At 44.6% G+C, this 20,493-nt stretch overlaps 1 protein-coding gene across 3 annotated transcripts in view; it reads right to left on the reverse strand.

The window, feature by feature from the left end:
- The window catches only part of MARCHF3 (membrane associated ring-CH-type finger 3), a 151,281-nt gene that overhangs the window by 19,375 nt on the left and 111,413 nt on the right, over nt 1–20,493 (reverse strand). For all 3 annotated transcript variants that reach the window (XM_055086734.1, XM_024118331.1, XM_028493180.2), the window contains exons 2-3: nt 18,597–18,840; nt 15,504–15,708 (exon numbers count right to left, since the gene is read on the reverse strand). In XM_055086734.1, the coding sequence (XP_054942709.1) occupies nt 15,504–15,708; nt 18,597–18,784 (393 nt within the window). In that variant the 5' untranslated portion in view covers nt 18,785–18,840. The remainder of the gene's footprint in view (nt 1–15,503; nt 15,709–18,596; nt 18,841–20,493) is intronic.

The raw sequence follows: 20,493 nt of genomic DNA on the forward strand, positions 1-20,493 counted from the left end.
GGGCCGGGGCACGAACCCGTATCCCCTGCATCGGCAGGCGGACTCCCAACCACTGCGCCACCAGGGAAGCCCCCAAAAAATCTTAAACAAAAACAAAAACAAAAACAAAATATGAGAAGGTACTGCATAATTATGTGGCATATGTGATCCATGTAAAGCCGGAAACATAAGAAGATGAGATAAACAACCAAGAGAGGATGAAGAGAAAGAAAACAGAAATTTGCAGAAGAAATTAATCAATAAAACGCATAGTGCCAACAATAAAAATGATTACTCTGGGAGCCAATGGAATCATACCATGTAGTCTACTATAAACAGGACACATACAGCAGCTCCCAGTCCCTGGAGCTCTGCTTCCTTTTGGCTCTTATGGGGCCCCTGGCCCTCCAGCTGGTAAAGCTGCTGGCATCTAACACCTTTTCTGCTGGTCTGTGGTTGGAGCCCAGGTTTCTGGAGCTTCGAATAATTACTTCCAGCAGAAAGACAGGATCATGGGGTAAAAGATGCCAGGACAGGGTACCAAGTAAGAACCCCAGTTGGAACACTGTACAGACGATGAGAATATGATGAATAACATGAATAAGGATAATACATCCCTATTTTAAGAATTGGGGATATTTAAAGGAATAGAGAGGGAGAAATCAAATTCACAACCAGGTCCTCAAAATGGGACCCCATTAAAAAATCTGTGTCCCTCAGATGTAGTGAGAATGTGAGTATGAAAGCTTTCCAAGCAGAGTGTGGTGGAGGAATTTCAATGAAATATGATGCATGAGTAAAATACAGGATAGAAGAGACATTCTCACCAGGGCCATATATTCCCAAAGTCAGCAAGGATGGGAATACTGTGAAAAGAGGAACTTTCTGCTCGATGGATGGCTGTGAGAACAGAGGAACTTTTACGTTCACAGTGCTTACAGTCCAATGTTTTGCTGCCAAAAAGTTCCCCAAATATTTAGGGCCTGTCTGACTGACCTTGCTGACGTTAGGCACATCTTAGCAACGAATGGATCTGGAATCTCTCAAGGCTCCACCGGAGGCAGTGGCTTAAGTTCATGAGTTGCAGTATTTGGCAGAAACTCTTTATTTTTGTTTGACACTCCTGCCCTCAGATTTCAAGGGGAGCCCACCAGCATTCATGTAATTTGGATCGTGCTACGAACGTCATGCTCACGTTATCTAAGTTGTTCATGATTTGTAAGATTTCAGACATGCCCTTCCTTCGCCTCCTCACATCCAGGTGAAAGAGTCTCCCCCCTCTCTGTCCAGGCTCCCCCAGCCACCTGTTTTTACTGTTCCCCTGGACTCTTCAGATACCCTCCACTAGGTATGGGGCCCGGAATATCAGACCACCAGGTAAAAATATGCTGCGGTGTCATGTGAGGGGAGGGTGATGGTTTCCATTTTGCTGGCATTACTTCTTTTGATTATGTTCAATGTTTGTAGACCATTTTGCTACAAATCTCCCAGAGCTGCCTTCAGGGAAGACATTCTTAATGGGTAGAGGCAACGGCTCCATGACAGGGGTCATGATGTCAGGGACTGGCATTTACAGACGGGCAAGCAGGAGACTGGCTGGATGAACACAGCTGCTGCCTGTGGGAAAGCTCGACTCCAAGCGGGAGACACACATGCATTTTTAGCTTGAGCGATCCTGAGACATGCGCCCTCATGGCAGAACCAAGCCAACCATGGAAGAACCCAAGTTAATAACTAGCCTAGTCCTGTATATGTGCAGAACTGAATCAGCAGCCCTCCCACCAAGACTAGCAAATTATATTCGCTGTTGTGGCACCCCAGAATTATAATGTGGCCTCCTCACAGAAGAAGGAATTTACAGTGAAGGGTTGATCAGTTTCCCTTACTTTTCATGCTTAAAACATTTTAAGGGTGCAAGAGACACTTTTGGAAAATCTACATGTTCCCTTGCAGCTTATATAACTATCCTTCTAGGTCAGGGGTCTTTGACCCTGGGCGTAGGGCTTCAGAAAATCTTTGTGACTTTATTTGAACACTGGGTGTCTGTGCATTTCAGGGGAGAGAGTTCAAGCTTTGATCTGATTCTCAAACATATCTGCGGAGAAGAAGCACTGTTCCAGGGTATCTTCCTAAACTGTCTTAAGACACTCTTTGGTCTAATCCAACTCTCTGAGCTTTGATGGACATAAGAATATGGACAGTAGGATCTGACTGCCTTCTGAGAATCCATAATCTCTCCTTAGACCCTGGTTTAAGAAAAAAAATCAACGTAGGGCACCAACTATAATATTTAAAAAATTAATTGTGCAGTTGTAGGGCAGCAGAATCATGAAAGCAGCCAAATTAAATTAAAGGGCTTAAAGAAAAAAAGGACTTTTACTGGACAAAGATGGCAAAACTTCAGACCCCATAAAAAAATCAATGCACAGATAATTTCCACACAATAAAAGAGTAAAATAAGCGAACAGGGTTTCATCACATAAATTGTGATAGGGAAAAGACAAAACTTTAAAAGGGAAAGTAAACCATTCACACCCCTGTTTTAGTTTTCTCCTTTCTAAAATGGAGAAGGTTGTACATACAAATAGTAGAACACGAAAGTGCCTAGAACAATGGCACAGGGCAAGGACTCAGTAAATGGTAGTATGTTAAGGTAAATAGGATGTTGAGAAGGAGTCAAATAAAAATGATAGCAAGGAAGGTTAAGATACGTTTTCTATAAAATCTGACACTGAACCTTGCAAACCTTATGCTACGTGAAGGAAACTAGTCACACAGGACCACACACTGCAGGGTTCCATTTATAGGAAATGTCCAGAATAGGCAAATCATAGAGATATAAAATAGATTCTTGGTTGTATTGGGCTGGGGGGAGGGGGAGGGGGCGGGGATGTGAGGACTGGAGAGTGAAGGCTGAAGTGTGTGAGGTTTCTTTTTAGGGTGATGAAAATGTTCTAAAATTGACTGTGGTCTCCTCCTCCGGGGGCTCATCTCATCTTGAAGTCGCTGGTATATATTGTCACTTCTAAGTAGGGGAATTCTTTTTTCAATTTTATTTTTTATTTTTATAATACGTTTCTTTTTCCCACACATTTTAAAAATTGAATTATAGATACTTCCCTGGTGGCGCAGTGGTTAAGAAGGCTCCTGCCAGGCAGGGGCCGCGGGTTCGAGCCCTGGTCCGGGAGGATCCCACGTGCCGTGGAGCAGCTAGGCCTGTGTGCCGCAGCTGCTGGGCCTGCGCTCTGGAGCCCGCGGGCCAGGGCTGCTGGGTCCGCGTGCCTGGAGCCCGTGCTCCGCAGCGGGAGAGGCCACCACGGTGAGAGGCCCGCGCACTGCGCAGAGGAGGGGCCCCTGCTCGCCGCAACTAGCGAGGGCCCGCGCATTGGCGAAGACCCAACGCAGCCATAAAAAGAAAAAAAAGAAATTGGATTGTAGGTGATTTACAATGTTTCAGGTGTACAGCAAAGTGATTCAGTTATACATATATATGAGTGTGTATATAGATATATATATATATACACATATATGTATATCTATATTCTTTTTCAGATTCTTTTCCATTATCATTTATTACAAGATATTGAATACAGATCCCTGTGCTACACAGGCAGTCCTCGTTGTTTATCTATTTTATCTGTAATAGTATGTATCTGTTAATCCCAAATATAGTAGTTTGTATAAATTAATCTCAAACTCCTAATTTATCTCTCCCCCTCTTTACCATTTGGTAACCCTAAGTTTGTTTTCTATGTCTGTGAGTCTGCTTCTGTTTTGTAAATAAGTTCATTTGTATCATTTTTTAAGACTTCACATATAAGTGATATCATATGATATTTGTCTTTGACTTACTTTACTTAGTATGATAATCTCTAGGTCTAGAGTAAGACAACTCCTAAAATTTTTTTAGCACATATAAAAAGTACACAAATCATAAATAAGCTGGTTGATGGATTCTCCCAAAGTTTAAAACCCATGGAACATACAGATCAAGAAATAGAATATTCCTAGAGTTACAGAACCCTCCTCCCCCTCCCATGCCCCCTTCCAAGGGAAATCACTATCCTGATTTTTAATATCCTAGATTAGTTTCACCTACTTTTTCCTTTTTTTTTTTTTTTTTTTGGTGGTACACAGGCCTCTCACTGTTGTGGCCTCTCCCGTTGCAGAGCACAGCCTCCAGATGCACAGGCTCAGCGGCCATGGCTCACGGGCCCAGCCGCTCAGCGGCACGTGGGATCTTCTCGGACCGGGGCACGAACCCGTGTCCCCTGTATCGGAAGGCAGACTCTCAACCACTGCGCCACCAGGGAAGCCCTCACCTACTTTTGAACAAGAACTTTGCCTGCTTTTGAGTCACCAGTGGATACGCTTTAGTGTCTGGCTTGTTTTGCTTAACATTATACCTGTGAGATTCATCTATGCTATTGTCGTAGTTGTAGTTCATTTATTCTCATTGCATATAGCATAATATGTTTGTCCATTCTACTGTCATTTCTGTGCCAAGCCAACCTGGAGCCTGAGGAAAAATCAGTAATACTGATCCTGCTTTTATTTAAAAGTTTGATATTTTGTTCATCATGGAGTTTTTGCATTACTTTTGATTGAAAAAAGCCATTGCATTAAAATATTATTTATCTTGAGTATTAGATTTTTGGGCACCGTTTAAATTTTGCTCTTGAGGTGAGTGCTTCACTTACCTCACTCTGGTTCCAGCCCTGTCTGCTAGAGATGGACACATGAATTTTATACAGTTTTTGGCAAGTATAGGTAGTGTTGCTCTGAACATTGCTGTACATGTTTCATGGTGAACATAGGTATGCATTTCTGTAAGTATATACCTAGGTGTGAAATTTCTGTAGACAAATTAAAAAAAAAATTTTATTAAAAAAAAATTGACTGTGGTGATGGTTACTGAACTCTGTGAATACACTGAATGTCACTGAATTGTATGCTTCAAATCCGTGAACTATGTGGTAAATGAATTGTATCTGAAAAAACGTGTTTTAAAAATCTGAGACCGAAAAACAGCCTTGGTAAAAGTGACTTGAAGTGTCTTGTAGATTTCCCTACAGACCACCCCCCCTCTTGCATGAACCCTGTTTTGTAGATATTTCTTTCCTCCTTGCCATAGCTTCATCCAACAGGGTCATTCTTCAGACATATGCATCTGTCAGGTACGTCTTACAAGCAGCCGAAAATGTGTATATTTTGATGAACGAATGACTTCTGGGTTTCAACATTAAACTCATAGCTTTTAAGCAGATGAGCCAGTGTTTAGCAAAATATTAGAGCCTTTTTCTTACTTTCATCTCTCAGGCCTTGTCTTCCATCTGCCAGCTATAATGCAAAGATCTAGCCTTCGGAAGTAAGCAAAGTGTTAGGAGGGGCTGCATAATTTTCTAGGATGGTGAATGTTTTCTCTTCATCTGCTGATTTCTGCTTTTATTGATTCTACACAGATATGTCCTTAATGCCTATAAACTCTATTTTACAACTTTCCTGCTGTTCCTACCTGCCAGCAGCATTTCACGTATACTACACTAGCCATTTTCCCTCAGAGCCCTAAAAGATTTTGAACTTCACCATTTATGCCAACTTTCTGTCTCTAATAGGATCGCTGGAGGTGAAGTGATGATAAAATAATGAGTAGAAAATATTTCATTTTCTTCTTTTAATCTGACCTCAGTCTTCACAAACAGATGTTTTACACATTTTAATAGGTGGTACACCAAAGAATTAGGTCTGCTTTTCAGTATTCTAAACTAAAAGCTTCAAAAGACTTTTTTTTTCTCTTTCATGTTAGACACACACAAACATAACTTTGCTCTCATGTATCCATCACAGCATAAACCTATCCCTCTAGCTCTGTAATAATGGATGGCAAAGAAACAGTTTTATCCCAGACAATCTCACGAGGTCCCTGTCTCTTCACGAATGAAGTCAGGCAGCCATGAGGCACCGCAGAGGAATGTAAGTTTAGTGAACAATGTGGAGGAGGAAAGCAAAGCGACAAGACCTGACAGGGTCTTTCTTATCTCTTCCCAAATCTGCGGCACCTGTCAAGAAAGGGAAGTGAAGAACCGCGGCAATTACATACATAATTCCAGAGAAAAACCAGGGTTCTCCTTCATGAGCTGCAAGACCAGTGTCACCAATCCGAGTTATGTAGATGACAGTCTTTAAAGAAATTTACCTTGCGTGTGTGGACAACCATATTATGAGCGACTAACCTTCACAACCTGTTTCTGAAAGGAGGGAAAAGGCTCAAACACTTTGAGTTCACCAGGCTTTCTAATAACACCTCTCCCTCAGGAGAGATCTCAGAAGAAATGGGTGACATAATGACTCACGGAAATGAAGACGCAAGTGCAGAGAAAGAGTAACTAGATGTAAAGGGAAAAAGACAGGGTGTGTAAAGTCCCTTGGAAATGAAGAATGAGTTTTCTGGCTTCTAACAGGGTGGTGTACCTAAGAGCTTTGTTTCCCTGAGACCAGGGTATCAGGAGCACAGAGAAGAACTGCCATTCCACTGTCCCAGCGCACAGTCTGGCACAGCTCATTGTGGTTGTGTTGTTTTAATGCACTTCATTTCTTAGCAGTAGTTTTAGATTCACGGCAAAATTGCGTGGAAAGTACACAGAGGCCCAATATACCCAGTGCCTCCCCACATGTACAGCCTCCCCCATTATCAACATCCTCCCCCCAAGACTGGTACGTTTGTTACAATCGATGGATCTAGATTGACACGTCATCATCACCCCAAGTCCACAGTTTACATTAGGGTTCACTCCCGGTGTACATTCTGTGGGTTTGGACACATGTATAATGACAGGTAGCCACCACTGCGGTGGTGTACACTGCCCTAAAAATTCTCTCTGCTCTGCCTGTTCATCCTTCCCTCCCCGCTAACAGCTCTGGCTTTCACGGACGAAGCCAACGTCAAGAGGAAATCAGGGCTTTAATCATCACTTTTTGCATTCTCCCCTTTTTAAGGGACATGTAGTCCCTTAGAAAAGCTGGCTGTTGGTAAAGAAGCCCTCGCTTCTGTGTGTGCTTGCACATGTGTGTGTCAATAAGCAAGGGAAAGAAAGTAGTCTTGAGCCAGGAAGGAAGAAGCCGGGTATGGTGGCAAGTGCATGGACTCTGGAGCCAGAGGAACCTGCATTCTTCTTCTGCCTTCTCTGTTTACTAGCCCTGTGGCTGAAAGTCTTTAAGATCTCTGAAGGGTGACAACATTTCAGAATCTCAGCTTTCTTATCTACAAAATGGGATAATATCCATTCTAGGGATACCCGAGACATTGAAATAAGATGACTATATAAAGTGTATAGCATATAATATTTCCCCTCTGCCTAGGAAATGGTTAAATAATTTAAGAAGAGAAAACTCTGGGGTGTGAACATCTTAAGGACAAAAATAGATGGAGTCACAGCAAAATTAATGAATGCCCCTGGATTGGAGTGTCATGTCAAGATCTGTGCCTGTGCTAGAAAACGAAGATCTTAGCATAAATGGGCAAAGCAGGTTGTTATTCAGTGAATAAATGACCACTGAGCTCCCACCACCTAACTGAGGATACTTCTCCACTTGGCTCATTCGAATATAATTGCCCATTAGGCAGCATTTAACCATAATCAGGTACTGCTCACAATATTTCACACCATTATGTGTTTAAAAATGTGTATTCTTTCTCTGGAGTTAAAAGTGTCAGGTGTTGGCACTTAAAACTGAAAAGGCCAAGAGGAGGGCAGGCAGAAGCCCTCAGCGGGGAGTTTCATGCATATTTGGTAACTCTGCAACTGAAATCTGCACCAGGGCTTATGCAATTTATGTCGCACTTCAGTTCAACCTGGTGCCTTCTACCTGCACAGGGCAGCTCCTGTGAGCTAATTGTGCCTCGTTATTTCGGCAGCACTTAGGAGAGAGATGATTACTGGAGGTAGTCATTCAGTGACATTTCACTGCTCCTGGATCACACTCGCCTTTACAAAGCTCTCCCGCCAGCTGCCCAGGGACACTTTCCCCTCCACCCGCTGCCCCCCGAACTCCCACATAGTAACTTCGAATTGTCTGCCTTTCCAAGAAGCGGACCCCTTGGTGGCCAGCACTACCTGTACTATTTGTTCTTACATTTGGAGGTAGCTCAAAGGGGCTGGAATCTTTCAGGATTATCTCTTTCATTCTGTTTAATTCTTGTTCTTGGCCCAGATGTGTGCTTCAGGGAAACCTGGCTGAATTTTCTCCTGTCTTTGAGACTACCTGAGGATGAATTAGTGACGACTCTAGACATTTTCTCCCTGCCCCCTCAAGAGGCTGTTCTTTGAAAGGTATGTCACTCACAAAATGGTGACATTTGTTAATTCTAGGTGGTAGATACAAACCTGTTTATACATAGTTCTTTGCCCTCGTCTGTATGTGTTAAAGCACAGAATAATTAAAATTAAAAAGTTGTGTGAAACAATTCTTGGTGTTTTGCATCTTTGTGCCTTGCGGCAGGAAACCCACAGATGGGTAGGGGTTGAGGGCAGCTACTAGGACCAAGAAAGGTCCTCTTGAAAACGTGAATTCTAATTTGTATTTCAACCCAAGCTTACTGTAAGTATCAATACAATTTAAAATACTAGAATTGGTCATGTAATTCTTTTAGTGCATGGAACAGGATTTCCCCCCCCAAATTAGTCCTTTCCCAGCAGTGGATGGGCTGAAAACCCAGGCACCAGGCAGTTAGCTCCCTTCCATCTGGCATGGCCATGTGAACACTTCAGTTGGCTTACTTTTTTAATGAAGTGATTTTTAATGAAGCAAGCTGCGAATTTAATAGGTACCTTAAAACAGCTTCTTTGTAACTAAGCTTTAAGTAACAAAGCAACTGCCAAATTAATCACCAGAACCAAGAGAAAAATCCAAGACTGAACAACTGCAGAATCAAGGATTGCTGGACTTCGGTCATCAGGCAGGTCATCTCAGCTGCTGGACCAAGGATGGGGAGGCTGGTGGCTTGCTCAGCAACCTTATCAGAGGTCAAGGAAGTGCTTGGCCAACCCTAAGGGGTGCTGCAGTGCAACGTACTTCTCACCACTGTTGGTGCTAGTACCCTGTCTCTTAGTGGTTCATTTATCGTGTGATGTTGAACCAGCCATTTCGGCTCACTAATAATGTGGGGACAATAGGAGGTAGATCATTAAGTTCAGTCTGTATTACCCTGGAAGAAAGACGTTGGTAGAAAGAAATCACATAGCGTTAGCGAACTCGTTTAAACTCTTTGAAAGACATCACCCAATTCTGGAATCTCAAATGTAAATAGTAGGCACATAATGCAAGAGGGTGAAGAGGGCTGGGTGGGTGTAAGCAAAAGGCAAGGCCTGGGGGAAATGGAAAGCGCATGCATGTCCCACCTGAAGGCATTCACACTAAAAAAAAGTGTTAATTCAATAAAGCACACCTGTGTGCGTGAATGAGGTCGCCAGTTGGCTAGTTCTGCTCTGTTTCACTGGTGAGGAAGCTGATGCATTCAGAGGAGAAATGACTTGTTCAGGTTCTCACTGAGGTGGTGGGCAGCCAGCTGGCTGTCTCATGGTTCTAGAACAGCAGCCACAGCCAGGATGTTAAGCCCTGCTATAGGAAAAGTCACTGGCACAGATGTCACTCAGTGGGTCTTTGCTGTGTTGTCCGGAAGACAGACACGAAGTCCCTCCACACGCGCTCCCCTTTCTGGTACATAATCTTTCCTTTGTCCTTCATGCTACGAGTCCTGACTCTGCTTTGGGAGGCCTTAGCCTGGCCTGGAGCGGGTGGAAGCGCTGCCTCTGGGAGACGGAGCCATAGAGGAGGGGCCTGATCAGCCCCAGGGGAGCTGAGGACCTGTGCTCAGCGCACGGGAAGGTGAGAAGTGGAAGCTCCTGGTGGGTTCCGGTAAATCCCTCCCCCGTCCCACTGCGCAAATGCTGCCGCGGTGCTTCTCTTCCATTCATCCCTCCACAACACAGGAGGAGAGAGCGAGTCCTGAGCGCGGCTCCTGAGACCTTCCTTCCTCCTCACTGGGATCCTGACCTCACGTAACCGCCAGAAACCTGTGTCTTCATCTACCAAATGGGTAAGACGATCGTTTCCCCCCGCAATACTATGGTGAAGCCTTTGCTTGCCCAGAGTTTGGATTCAGAAAAGCTTGACAAACGCCAGCTGGGCCTGAATCTTTCCGAACGGCCTGATCCTCCCCATCCCCCAAAACCCTCCTCTGACTCGGGCCAGCGTCTCCCTGCCAAGCCCTGAAGCACACATTTTCTCCCCACTGGCTACCAGTGGTACAGGGCTCCTGCCACCCGTCATTCTTGAAAACCTGATGGAGGCCTGATGACCGAACGGGAGCCAGGATTTGTGAGAATCATCACACTTGTTCTGTGGCTCAAAGCAGTGGTGCTAGTTTGTGTTATATAAGCCCTTGCCCAACTGTGTCTGTCCTGAACTGTAAGGGCAAAGGGTCATTTCCTTTGATTTACAACCACAGGCCCCAAATACGAGACGGGGTTTGCAACTGGGGGAGGGAAGGTTCTCCATTCATCCATTTATTCAATGAACAGAGGCATCTTGATTGCCTATCACATGCTGTGATTATGGTCCAGCCACCCTTCTCACTGGCCTGCCCTTGGCTCACGGGTTGGAATGAAGAGGGGAGCTTGCCTGCCTTCCTTCGAGGAAGTAGGTGGTCCTCATGCCTGGGGAGCTTTCTCAATCAGCTTATATCCCCTCTGGTGTCATTCCCTAATTCTCCCAATGCTACAAGGGTTTGCTGATGAAAATGAATCCTCTGAAACACAAAGCTCACATTTTTACTTACAAGAATACATTAAAAATCAAAACCAGGGACTTCCCTGGTGGTCCAGTGGTAAAGAATCTGCCTTCCAAGGCAGGGGTCGTGGGTTCGATCCCTAGTCGGGGAACTAAGATCCCACATGCCGTGGGGCAGCTAAGCCAGCACGCCTCAACTAGAGAGCCTGAGTGCTGTAAACTGCAGAGCCCACACGCTCTGGAGCCCGTGGGCCACAACGAAAGAGAAAACCGACATGTCACAACTAGAGAGAAAACCGTGCGCTACAACTAGAGAGAAGCCCGTGCGCCGCAAGGAAAGATCCCGCACGCCGCAATGAAGATCCCGCGTGCTGCGACTAAGACCTGACGCAGCCAAAAATAAAATAAAATAAATAAATATTAAAAGGAAATCAAAACCAAACCCAACCCACTACAACGAAGCGAGCAACGTCCTCACCTAAGTCTGACAGAAACACAGTAGGAGGGTTTCAGTGAAGTCTCAAATCTATTAAATAGTGAAGCGCCAAGGTACAAAGGCATTTCTTCACAGCAGTTCAACTCTGCTCCCTGTTGTATAGCTGGAGATGACAGTGAATCCAGGGCACACTTTAAAGCCATTTTCCTCCAGTGACTCAAAAAAAAATTATAAATAAAAAGTTTGAAAAAAAAATCCTTAATCCTCAGCTCCCTTTATATCCCATTATTCTGAGTAACTGATATGTGTGAAAACAGTCTGTTTCAATTTAGCTCAACCTCTGACTCACAGGGAACAGCTTTTAAATTGTTCATACAATTCTTATCAGTCAGCTGGGGTTGGGTAAAGGAAATAGGAATATGGAAACCTAATCACTCCTGTGAAAAATCACCATGTCTCCCTGATTGGAGGAAGATCAGATCCTAGGAAGCCTTTCCTGCAGATTTCCACCATTTCCTGGCTGTTTCATTTTAATCACGACATTGTTGAGCTGACCTATTACTTCATGAGTTTCCCGGGCAAGGGTGGGTGTTACTGATACACGTCTTAGGAAAGCCCACTGGCAGATATTCCCATCACTAGAAGCTGATGTTGCAAGCACGCTACTTGCACATAGCAACCTGGGCTTCCTTGGCAAACTGCTCAATCAGATATGCAATCATGGCAACAGGCTGAAGTCAAGGCACACATTTTTGGGAACAAACTGTGATATTTTAATTGGTTTGCTGTATTTCACCCTTATAAAAGAATGGTATTAGAGTTCAACTTACAGAGAGAAATGAGGAAAAGTGAAAATGAGCAGGGAGGAGACCATAAAACTACCCAGGCTGGTCATTCTGTGAATCCTTTTATGGTTAGTGGATGTCTATTTACTGCCAATACCAGGTCAATATTTTGGAGCTAATTCATCTGACAAATCGCCACTGGGTACATTTTCTATCATCAACAAAAAATATGTAGCTTTCATGAGAGAAGTGCTGGCTGTGTAGGTATGATATGTATGTGGGTTATATCTGCTCTTCCTTTTTGCTATGGACGGTTTGAATGCTTTTCTTTCAAGCTTTGCCCAGGTAGGCACAGATCTTAGGAGATTTACCTTAGCTGGACAGTAGAGGAAATTCATCCACAATTGAATAAACCGGATGATTGCAATGTAGCTCTCTTGGGTTGAAACTAACTCTTGTTATACTTGCTTACTTAGCACCAAGAAAGTATTTAGGGTATAAAACTGGCAATGAACTTAAAAGACTAAAAGATTTAGTTCCACCATGTAGGTGGGTAGGTAGGTAGACACACACAAGCAACTTTCTGAAGTATAATTTACTTACCATACAATGTACTCATTTTAAGTGTAGAATGTATTTTTTTGCCCAAGAATTTGAGCCTTATAGAGGCCAAAGAGATCACAGAGAGCCTGTAGCTCACCCTCCACACTGCAGCTCAGAGAAACAGCCACGCCACCCAGATGGTCAGTGGTAAGTGGAGAGGTGATGCCCTATTTGGAGATGCTACTAGTAACCAGCCTATTGATTTGGCCATTTTGAGTAGAAACTCACCCTTTTGCAGGGAAAGGGAGGAAAGACTTTATGTAGCAGCCTGTGTAGAAGATGGTTCTGGGTTCCTGATATGTTAAAAATGAACATCCAACTGCTGGCTGCAGAGAGTGTAGGAAAGGATGGAAGGGGAAGTGTCTTCCCAAGAGGAATACTGAGGAAGACGAAGCCTTACGGTGAATGAAGGACTGAGAGTTTACTAAAGAATGGGAGTCTGAGGTGTTACAACAATTCCGACTGATGTAACGTATGGATGCTGACAAATAAAATTTATAAATGACTTTTTCAACCACTTCCTCTAGCAATGGAGTTGTTATTATCCCATTGATTTTGAAATGAAATGTTATGGAATTTTCTTGCTTTAATGAGAAGGCAGATCCAACTGGTAAATAAAGTAATGATTAAAGCAATTAAGAGTGAAAGTGAGAAATAAAGTAACAATACTCCTAATGATTAACCCAAATAGGCAGGTTTTGCTGATTTACTAAAAAGATTCATGTTCATCTAGAGGTAAACATATTGAGAAGCAATGCTCACTGTGAATAAACCCACCCTTTGGTAAGAGGATAAAAGTCAATTAGTAATGTCATTTGTTTAAAAATCTGCCTGCATCTGGTTCTCATTTGTCCCCCAGCTGAGAAACCAAAGACAACTTCTTTTTATTGCTTGTGGTCAAACAGCAAGTTCATTTCGCCATGGGATGATCAAATGGCCAGCCTCCCCGGCTTGAGAAGGTCTGCCTTTCACTTTCAACTTGTTCAATCATCATTAACTCTGAAAAATGTCACATTCCATTTGTGCAATGAAAATTTCACCACCAGTGACCGTTTGGGTGAAGTTTTTGTAGGCGAGGCCCTAAATCTTGCAGAGCACCTCACACATTCTCAAGGTCATTTGCCTTGTTTCCTTGTTTAATGACAGTTGCCTAAGATGCTGGAGTCTGTCTCTAGCCTGACATCAGCAGCGCTGAAGAAACCTCTGTGTTGGGGTACGTGTCCCTCTCTGAGACTGAAAGCGTTCACACGTGTGTGTTATCTGACACGCACGCACATACACCCCCTCCTTTGTTATTGATTGTATTATGCATACACACAGTGGGGTTTTTACCAAGCAAAAGTCTTCTTTACTGGGGAAAGACCGGTAAAAAAAAGAAAGACCACTGGATGCAGCCCATTCAAAGCAGGGTTTCCTTACTCTGGGAAGTCGGCTTCCCTGGAAGAAGCTGCAATATCAACCTGGGAAGGTTCCAAAATTTTTCTGGAAAGGAGAAATAGGCTTCTTTTTAACATTTGCCACTGGGCTTGGAAGTCTTCACCTCCTTTGTTTATTATTTAATTATATTTCCCCTTCTGCAGAGAAGTTCTGAAATGCAAATCCCAATGAATGTGGCATTGGGCCAAATCCCTCACAGCACTCTACAGAAACGAATTTCTGGAAGTGGAGGTCAAGCAGCAAGATGCCTAAATTAAGAGGTCACTTGATCCAGAATCTTAAAGAGAAGCATAGTGTTTATTGGGGCAAGTCAAATAAATTTTGTGTCGTTTGGCAAGCAAGTCATAGTTAAAACAGGCCCCAGTTACAGGTCCTGATTCAATTTTCAAGGTCAAAACCAAAAGAATGTTTAAGCAGAGCTCCCTAGAGTCTAGTGCCAGGGCGCTAATACACCACTTTAAATAGCCTCCAAGAAGGGCTTCTTGATTTGTAGCTCTAGTTTAATGTCAGAGCTCCACTGGGTCAGCTGCTGAAATAAGGAGGAGGTTATCAGCCTGACTGGATTATAGGCACAATGTGTTGGTCCCTTTCAACTAGCTATGCTTCATAATGTGTTAGAATATTTATTGTTGCCAATATCCAAGTTTTGATTGACTAGAAGTTGGGGGTAGGAGAGAAGGCAAAAATAATCTAATAATTTTTTCCAATTCCCCCAGTTAATACAAGACCAGACCCTGGGTCTAAAGAAGCATCATATGGCCCCTAAAGTAGGAAAAGGAATGTCCTGGCATTTTAATGGCTGAGTTGACAGCATCACTTTTAAGAGAAGAGATTCTAATCCTAAGAATCTCTTTAAGAAAAGAGATTCAGGTTATTAGCTGAAAAAAGCTTGCATGTAATTTCCTAGGAGAGACTGAGACTTATTCAAACACTTGAATATGTACCTGGTATTATAAGTGTATAATAAATATTAACTCATTTAACCGTCATAGTAATTCCAATGGGTGAAGTCACTTACCTAAGGTCATAGAACTATTCAAACCCAGAAGTCTAGGTCTATATGCATTATACAATGCAGCTATTTTTTTTCACAAAGACTTCTCAGACTAGGCAACCCAAATGCCCACTTATCTGCTGCTTCAAGGTGAGCAGATGGTGTGCAAAGAGAACAGTGTTTGATCTGTTTGCTCCACGTCACCGGAATGGGAAATGGAGATCAAGTCTCTAAACGTCCCTTCTCCTCACACTGATTTCTCCCACTCTCTCGTCTCCACCTCGTGGAGGTCACCTTTCTACTGTTGGCTCCTGAGTGCTGGCTCTGTCTGTCTGTCTGTCTCTCTCTCTCACACACACGCACACACACAGAGCTATTACTGTGCTTCAGTGAAGCTGCACAGGGTTTGTGATCTGGGCATAAAAGCAGACGTCATTTGCTCATTAGAGTTAAGTTTTCAAGACGTGCCCCAATTACTGACCTCCACTAACGGCCTGGGTTTGCGCTCGACTGCAAACCTGAAGTGGCAGAGTTCACAGTAGCTGGTGTTTGAGGATGACAGCCAGTGCTCCAGGCAGCTCCGATGAATTGTCCCCAGGGTCCCTGTACATTCACATGGAGAGAGCAAGTCCTCTTGGCTGCTGCCCTCGTGGCAGATCCTGCACATCGGCCGGTCATTGAAGGGGCTGCAAGAGAAGAAGGGGCACCTGCTGGTAACGGGCTGGAAACCACCGCCATGCCGTGGTCCTCTGGCTCTGTGTCCTTCGAACCCTCCCTCAAGGCAGCTGCTCAGAACAGACACCTGGTTTACAACTCGAGATCTACACTGGCACTCAGCAGTGGGAGCTGGGGTCCTTGGGCATCTACTTCTGTCAATACAAAGAAATAGGGGGTGACCAATACCAGAGCAGGTGGGCCCAGGGCCATAAGCGAGTGAAAAGGAGCAATGTGTTAATTTTACCTTAGACGTCGGTGTAGTGCAGGCAAACTACCGATCAAAAAATAAAAATCATCCCTAGCTATTAAGAAGTTGTTTTGAAACGACACCAGTTGTAGTTTCTAGACAAACTGCATCTTTTGAACCAGGCTGGGACACTTCTGAATGCCCAGAGGTTCCTTTCCTTTCTTCTATCAGTGGGATGGGCAAGTGAGAGGAGAGAAACAGACTGGCGGCCAACCCTGAAGCTGCCACACAGGACTGCAGTCTGAGCCAGAGCACGACGCTGTGGCAGCTTGGTCCTTGGAGCTTTCCTAGGATGCACTTTGGGACGCTGAGGACAGTAAGCTGAAAGTGAGTAATGGTATGTGCTACCAAGGTGGCCTCAGTCCAGAGCTTGGCCTTTAACTTGGAAACACCACCCCTGCACATTCTGTGAGGACACACAGGGTAGTGGTTTGTGAGGCAGGCTCTGGAGTACAGCTGCCTGGGCTTGAACCCCAGCTCTGCTGCTCACGAGCTGCCTAACTTTGGGTGAGTTACATCATCTCTCTGGACTTTAGTTTCCTCATCTGTAAAATGGGCACAAAGCATGGTGCCTTCCTCATATGGTGACTGTGAGGATGAGAAAAGATAGTCCAGATTACAAACTTAGAAGAGGGACCTGCACGTGGTAAGTGCCTAGTTAATGGTAACTATTTTCACTTGTAGAAAAACTCAGGTCGGGGAAAATAAAAAAACATGGCCCTCATCACATAAGTCAGAGGCCAATGGAAGGCTCAAACCAAGGTGGCCTCACTTCTCAATGGATACTGGAGGACTATCCCTCTCTGATTAATGCCTTCTTATATTGCTAGAGGTCCTTACTGGGTATTAGATTTAAAAATGTCATCATTGTATGTGCCAACCCAAGGACCAGACTCTTTACCCACTCTCTCCCGCCTCTTCCTGTCCCCCAAAGATGACAGTGTTCCAGGCTTATGCCCACCACTCTCTTTGACTCCATCTTTGTGGAAAGGCTTTTCTGGGGATGATCCTGGGAATGAGTGAAGGCTAAAAGAGGATTAAAAGAGGAAAGGATCTCCTTCCCACTTGCCAAAAGACCCCCTCATGCTCAGGGGTGGGAAAAGAAAGTTTAAAGAGTTGACATTTTTCTCTCATTATTACTGGTCTCCGTCATTCACACTGAGCCAAATGCGTGTAAAACTGTAAAAGCTCTGGTTTACATTTCTACGTGGTAGGAGAACACACGCATACACGCACATTGGCTCACAGGTCTCAGTCGTTTCAGCTCTGCAGACTGTTCTTCCTGATCAAATGAGGTGACTGATGGCTCAAGGGCGATGGAGGCATATGCAGACAGATAACTATCTGTCTCAGTTCACTCAGTCCTGCTCACTGCCTCATCGTATACTGAGTTCTACCTAACCGATAGTTACAAGTTTTCCCAGAGGTGGAAAAATGTATATTGACCTTTTTTTTTTTCTTCCTATTTCTTCCCTTTGCAATAGCCGCAAGGATTGAAAGTAGATGGCACATGGAAAATGTTTACAACACGTGGCGGTGTGTGAGTCCATGTCTGGCGGCCACCACGTCCGGGGCTAGGGTGGGGGCGGGGACAGAGAATGTTGTGGTGTCACTAGGAGTCCTGCTGCAGGGGCACGTAGGTGGGTCTGTATCTGCACCGGAGGGGTTGGATGAATTGCTCAGACCAAGGTAAGCAGTCGCGGTCTGAGTGACTGACCCAAAGTTTCAGGGCCAGAAATGTCAGCACTGAAAGCACCAATGGGCAAGTCCGGTATTTTACAGTCGTAAGTCACAATCCCACTTACGCATTCTGAAACTAATGGAGAAGCCAAGGAGTACCTAGTGGCCAGGCAGCCTGTGGCTCTCAACCTGCCAGTGGGCAGCAAGAGCACCAGAGGAGACCTCCAGGGACAAAGTGCCGGCCTGGATAAGCCGTCTCCGGGCTGCTCAGAGCCCTCATTCCGGCTCCGGTTTATCACTTAGAGGAGACAATGATACTTCACGGGGCAGAGTGTGTATGAAGGATAGTGGCTGGCATGCAGGGAGAACGAAGGAGGAAGCAGCAGAAGAGGCCCCCATGTGGGGAAGTGCCAGAGGAGACTCCCCCAGGAAGTAGCTGTGGACAGCCCCCATCACGGCATGCTGATTAGCATGCACATCAGAATGTCACTTCAAAAGTTTGGCCCACATATCCAACCACTTTGGCTCAGTCATCTGAAACCAGGTGCCTCCTTCATTTTATTCTAACAAAGGGCTACCCCTGTTAGCACCTGGAGACAACAGGAATGTAATTACTGTAGTAAGGTCAACATAACAAATGTTAAGCAAGCAACCCTGTGCCTTGTGGGATCCTCCCCTGCCCGGCTCTCTGCAAGTGTGACTTTAAGCGGAAAAGTCCACAACGTGAGTTTTATCTTTTTGCCCCATTGCTATAGAAACGGCAATGACAGAACATGTGTAGGTTTTTTTTTTTTTTTTTTTTTTTTTCCTCCCAGTACCTCCTCTCACCTGACACAAAGACCTGAGCACTAATTACATTCCCTTTAGCATTTCCCATCTGACAGCCCTCCGGATTGATTACCGAGTCATTGATTTTAACTGTGGTACTACCTCTGGGTGGCAAGGGTCCGCACTACTGTTGACAGCAGCTGCCCGTCCTTGGCTGAAACTTGCATGACATACTGCGGCTGCCCATTCACTAGGCTGCCACAGTCCTCCACGGTCTTCACCACGGGTGCAGCTGAACTGGTGCAGTCTGGCAGCACTTCGGGCAGGTGACTGCAGCGGCTGGTTGTCATGGTAACGGACAGCAATTACTCTGCTAATGGCTTCCACATTCATACAGGATTTCCATCTAAGAGAGATCAGAAAACAGTTTACTTGGTCAGGGTGGTTAATAGAAAATGGACAATTACAGACCACCATCATCATGTCATTATTTAATAGAAATAACAGGGGTGGCCTAGACGTGGTACATTATCTTGCTACCATTTAAAACGCGTGTGCACACTCAGCCCACAAGAAACAGTGGATATGGTTATGAACAGGACAGCGAGCATGTCGGTGTCCGTAAACATCGAGGATCAGAGAGGGGAGGGCACGATGGCCCTGCAGCCAGATCTGAAGCGAAGATAAGCACTTCTCCCACTCTGGGCCAGAGAAGCAGTAAGTCTTTGTTAACACTCTCTCAGAGTTACTAGAACCATTATTAAAACTGTTTGGGGGGACTTCCCTGGTGGTCCAGTGGTTAAGACTCCACGCTTCCAATGCAGAGGGCCTGGGTTTGATACCTGGTCGGGGAACTAGATCCCACATGCTGCAACTAAGAGCCGGCGCAGTCAAAATTAAAAAAAAAAAAATAATAATAATAATAACAATGCACCACCTTTCTGACTTTTCCCATATCTGTGTTCCATAACACAATATCTGCTCAATGTGTCTTGAAAATTACTTTCCTTTAAAAAGTTAACCTATTTTAGCTTTGTCTTAAAGTTATTCATGAAATGATAAGTTTGATGAGCTTGTTATATATATTTGTAAAGGACATTACAATAAATACATTAGTACTAAGTTTTTGTTTTTTTGTGTACCACTTAAAATCCAGGGACACTGCCTTATCATAGGGGAACACATATGCAAATGCAAGAAACTGATGAATGAGATCTCTACCACCAATTAAGAATAATCCATTCTTAATAAGGGCCTCACCTTGCTGACACATAGTCTACCACATAGAGTGCAAGAAATTCTGTTCCCAATCTGTGTGCTGTGGGCTTGAACTTGAACTCAGGTTCAAAGCATTCAGATCCAGTGGAGTAAGGAACCCTGCTGCATCCAATAATAGAGCTGCATATGATGTGTAAGAAATAGAGGACTTAAGAGAAACTTGCAGGAGGAATTCTTTATGTCTAAAGGTGAGAGGACACAGTTTCATGGTCCGTACGGACCATCTCTGCTCAGTCTGCTCACCTCGAGCTCCTGAGCCTGGGACAGCCTGGACTCAGTGGACAGTGGCAGGCTTGGTGGATAGACTGAGTTCCCGTCAATAACCAGTCTGGGTGGTCAAGGCCCCAAGTCTAAATAAATTTGCTTCCCAACCCTAAGAGCATGCTTTGAATTTCTCAAAGGGTTATTTGCTCCCAGATATTTGTTACATTTTACTCGACTCCTACAGGTTTGGAAAATAGGATCTGCCCAACTTCCAGAACAATGTGCATCAACTGGACGTTCTCAGGAGGAGAATGCAGTGTTTCCAGATGAACTTGAGCTGACACTGTCCCTGCTGACAAGCACATATCCCACAGGCCTGACCATTGGATGGGAACGGAATCCCCTCCTTCCTGCCGAGGTGTCTGGCTGGCTCCCTTTCCTGTTCTCCTAGGCTGCCTCTAGTCCTCTCAGGGTCTGTGGTCTGGCCTCTTCCAGGAGCCCTTTGGAACCTGGCAATGGGGCAAGGGCTGTGGACACCAGCCCTGGTCTTAGGCCTGATGTGGGGCAGAGGCAGGGC

The sequence above is a fragment of the Physeter macrocephalus genome, chromosome 8, assembly GCF_002837175.3.
Source record: "Physeter macrocephalus isolate SW-GA chromosome 8, ASM283717v5, whole genome shotgun sequence".
NCBI lineage: Eukaryota > Metazoa > Chordata > Mammalia > Artiodactyla > Physeteridae > Physeter > Physeter macrocephalus.